The sequence below is a fragment of the Austrofundulus limnaeus genome, unplaced genomic scaffold (genome assembly GCF_001266775.1).
Source record: "Austrofundulus limnaeus strain Quisiro unplaced genomic scaffold, Austrofundulus_limnaeus-1.0 Scaffold129, whole genome shotgun sequence".
Classification (NCBI taxonomy): Eukaryota; Metazoa; Chordata; class Actinopteri; order Cyprinodontiformes; family Rivulidae; genus Austrofundulus; species Austrofundulus limnaeus.
Genome location: NW_013952531.1, coordinates 1,255,159 through 1,259,274, shown reverse-complemented (window position 1 = coordinate 1,259,274; position 4,116 = coordinate 1,255,159). Strand labels below are relative to the sequence as shown.

The 4,116-nt window shown below is 41.4% G+C and overlaps 1 protein-coding gene across 7 annotated transcripts in view; it reads left to right on the top strand.

Annotated features, from left to right (window-relative positions):
* The window catches only part of gphnb (gephyrin b), a 126,577-nt gene that overhangs the window by 101,727 nt on the left and 20,734 nt on the right, over positions 1–4,116 (top strand). For 3 of the 7 annotated variants that reach the window (XM_014015486.1, XM_014015481.1, XM_014015480.1), the window contains one exon: positions 3,831–3,887. The exons of the other annotated variants lie outside the window; for them this stretch is intronic. In XM_014015486.1, the coding sequence (XP_013870940.1) occupies positions 3,831–3,887 (57 nt within the window). The remainder of the gene's footprint in view (positions 1–3,830; positions 3,888–4,116) is intronic. 7 annotated transcript variants of the gene reach the window in all.

Genomic DNA, 4,116 nt, shown 5'->3' with positions numbered 1-4,116 from the left:
GAAAAACAGGGCACGGCTGATATTGATCCAAATAGGCAACAGGGAAGCTGGTACGCCTCACTTGTTAGATTAGTCGKTRCYTCCRYGCTCCCACCGCCACGCGTCCAGGCCGGCAAGTCCACCCCAGGCGCTCCGTCCAACTTACGTCCGACTTAATCCTCATTTCGATATGATGGGTCACATTTGTGCCAAAAGTGGCTCTTGGACAATGTTGTTTTGTGAAAGTAGCTCTTAAGAAGAAAAAGGTTGGAGACCCCTGCTTTAGGAGCATTTTTATGACTAAAACAGTTAACTTGGAGATGTTCCTCTGAAAACTGTCAGCAGTGTAAAAAGCAACCAAGGTCCAAAGGAAAAACAGTTGAATGTTTTATAAAAGCCGACGAACTATTGAAATCTCATCGAGAATGTCCAGCTCTTTTTGAATAAAAATGAAGGAATGACACAAGACTTTTGCACAGTACTGTAAGACAGAAATGCTGAATTATGAAAGAACCACGTGGAGCACCAGAAAGTTGAGTTTGGCCGTGCCCCTCTGCCATTTGACCCCTGCTGCAGTTCAGTCGACTGGAAGCAGCAGCCGCCTGCTCCTCCTGCTGAATGTATAAATCCTGCTTCCCTTTTTTTTTTCTTTTTGCATAATTTGACAGCTTCTTTGTTTAGTGCTGACTCAGCACTGCTGCAGTTGCATCCCATCATTTCCTCGAGCATCTCTTCAGCCGGCTGCTTATTGGTTTCATCGATTTCTTTCTTCTTTTTTTTTCTTCGTCTTCGTTCTGCTGGTGGCTGGCTGCTGAGCTCGGAGCCACGTGTCTTTAGAGCCTGGCCACGCTCGCTGCTCTGTGTGCGTGCAGCGCCGCCGCTCGCTCACTTCCTGGCACATCTCCATGACCGCCCGTCTGCGGCCACAATGGGCCTTAGCATGTAGAGTGATTAGTGTTTCTGACCCAAACGCAGGTGTTTAGTTAAGGTTTTTTGTGTTTTTTTTTAGTTTGTCAGACTCTTTTGATGCTCACATAAATATAAAGTTTTCTGTTATTCGATTAAGTTTTGCTTCTTAAGGAAGAGTTTTAATGATTGTTGTTGTGTTTGTGTGAGTGCGTGTCATTTCTCACACATCACCTCTCACATGACCGGTCTCTCACTAATAAAAGGGGGATTGAAGCTAAAGATAGATTAGAAATAACTGTGAAGGTTTTAGCAGCCTGCTTTTTTATTTGATTTAATTAAATTTTTATTTTTTTATTTTTTGGCTTTTCCCCTGTAAACATCCAAAACATACCAATCTGCTTCTGCACTCCGTTTCCTTGTCTCCTCACCTCCACACACATTTTTCTCGCTGCTCTGCCACTCTCCTCATCTCCATCTGTCCCTGTCGCTCACTGATGCTGTGATCTATCTGCTCAGGTGTATTCTGTCCACCTGAGCTGTTTATTTCCACTGGAGTCATCAAGCGTTCAGCTTTATTTACTCATTTATTCATAAGAGAGACAATGACTCACTAATGTCAGGTTGATGTGAAAAATTGTGATTATTGTTGTGTTTAAAGAAATTAGTGAAGCAGTATGATTTTTGTACCTGTTTGCTCTGTAATATTTCTAATTTTTTTTATTTAAACTATAGTCATTTGATGCTTTTAAGCAACTTTGTAAACAAATGTCCTCGTTGTTTTGTTTGTGCTTTTCGGTGTGTTTTCTCGTGATAGAGCTTTATTTAGCTACCTTAATCCTCACTTGTTTTGTTTGTTTTCAGATTTGTTTTCAAAGTGTCTACATTTGTGCATAAAAAGTTGACACCTCCAAATATTATCATTAAAACTAACTTAAAAACACTGAAAAGAGAAATAGAAAACTTTGCACAAAAAGTAAGGAAATTAGTGTTTGGTTGATTATTTCTTTGTTGTTATGATGCTTCTTGGTGATAAACCTCATATTGTTGGAGAGCTTGTTAATTTCTCTTTTAAATGGTGCCACGTATGTAAGGATCATGCATTTGTGGGATGAGCAGTAGAGCTGAGTTTGTGAGTTTTGTGGCGGCTGTGAGTGGTTAGGGGAGTCGTCCTGGAACCGGAAGGTCACCGGTTCGATCCCCGTCCAGTCGACTCAGTCGTGTCCTTGGGCAAAACACTTAACCCACCTTTCCTACTGATGGTGGTCAGAGGGTCCAGTGGTGCCTGTGTATGGCAGCCTCGCCTCTGTCAGTGCGCCCCAGGGCAGCTGTGGCTACAAATGTAGTTTGCCATCATCAGTGTGTGAATGTGTGTGTGCATGGGCAGTGTGAAGCGCTTTGAGTGTCCCTGATGGATAGAAAGGTGCTGTATAAGTACAGTCCATTTACCAGTTGTGCACGTGAAAAATTTGCCAAATTTCTACTAAATATCTTATTTAGCTGTTTCTATTGACTCTAGCTATCAGATTTATTGTTAAGCAGCATTTCTACAACAAAGAATCGAACAAACACAAATTTCCTCACTTTTTCTGCTAAGCGTTCATTCTGCGTTAGAGTCAGAGAAGAACAGTGGCAGTAAACTTGAAATAAAACATATTTATTTATTGGTTTAGTTTTACACTCCGGGTTCAGCATTTGTGAGAAACGTGCTTCTTCTCCACTGTTTGTTAAAAATATACGACAAAAAAAAAAAATGCGGTCAGCTCATCTAGTAAAACACGTGAAGTTTGAGGGTAGTGGTTGAAAACCGAATCCCTGAATATTCATCATTATATTTGAAAGAATGTTTTCTGCTGAGTTTCTTTATCTTAGTGGAAACATTAATAAAAAACTGAAACTAAACTCCTGCAGCTCCACAGTAGAAGTGTGCCGACACCAGCTGCAGCTTCATTTATTTATCAGTGTTTTGTTGTATTTTGCCTTCTAAGTCTCAAGGCTTTCTGAAAATCTTTCCAAGGTTTCTTTGAATCTTTTTTCAGCTCTTTCACTTGTTTCCTGTCTTGTGCACGACCTTTTTTCAGACGGTTGTATTTTGCTGTTGTTGTTGAGCCAATTAACCCAGACTTATGAATTATTCAGGCATAAAAAGGCTCCTAAACTCAAGAGATGAGCGAGTGTTGTGTCTACACGTACAGATGTTTTATACAGATGTTATTCAACCGCACTTCAGCGTTTGACAAAAGCTTTAATTGTTGCAATAAATTGAAATTGGCTTAATAATTGGCAAAAGCAAAAGTTTTTGCCACTTAAGCTCATGATTGAGACGATGAACGTAAAAAAGAATAATTGCGGTTTCCAAGTCTCTCCCAAGACTGAGCCCTGAATAATCCACGCAATTAAAATTTAAGACGTGTTTAATTGATATGGAGTTATATTTAGAGGCAGAAGCTGACCTGAGAATCTACAAACACAATCTTGATTAGAGTTAATTGTGCTTTGAGGAAATAAAAGAGAAAAGAAAAATCACCACAGAACAATTTGAACAGATTGTAAATACAGTTGGAAAAATAAAAATAATAATAACATTCCAAAATAAACCAAACAAACCTAGAGGCAGGAGACTAATTTAAAGATAATTACTTCCCAAACCCAAATGAAGCAAAAGGGAGTAATACGGTAGGAAATTAAAACAAAAAAAGCCCACATGCAACATGTTTTTGATCATCAGTGATCTTCCTGAATCTTTCTTTTTAGCTCACTTTTTTCTTTCCTTTTTTATCTGACAGCAGCCGTGGCTGATTCAGGGTTGCTTGTTGTGGTGGTTGCCTGTCTGTCAGTGTGTCCTCCCGTCCGTCCGTCCGTCCGTCCGTCCGTGCTGTCTGTGCTCTTGTGGTTGCTGGGACAGATGCACTGATGCCTGTGATTCAATGCTTTATCTCCACTAGCTCCAGTGTAGGTTGGAGGGGCTTAAAGATGATCGCAGGAGGACCTTCAGCTCTCGAGTAACTATCCTGCCCCCCCACCCCTTCTCCTCCCCCCACCTCCCTCACCTTCCACCGAGGAGCGTGCACAACAAACGGCACGCTCTTTGCCCTCCCCAGCTTCTCCTCCTCGCTTGCCTCGCTGTTTCTCTGGCTCTCACTCGCCCATCTCTCTCTCTCTCTCTCTCCCTCTCTCTCTCTGTCTCTCCGTCTCTCTCTCTCTCTCTCTCTCTCTCTCTCTCTCTCTCTC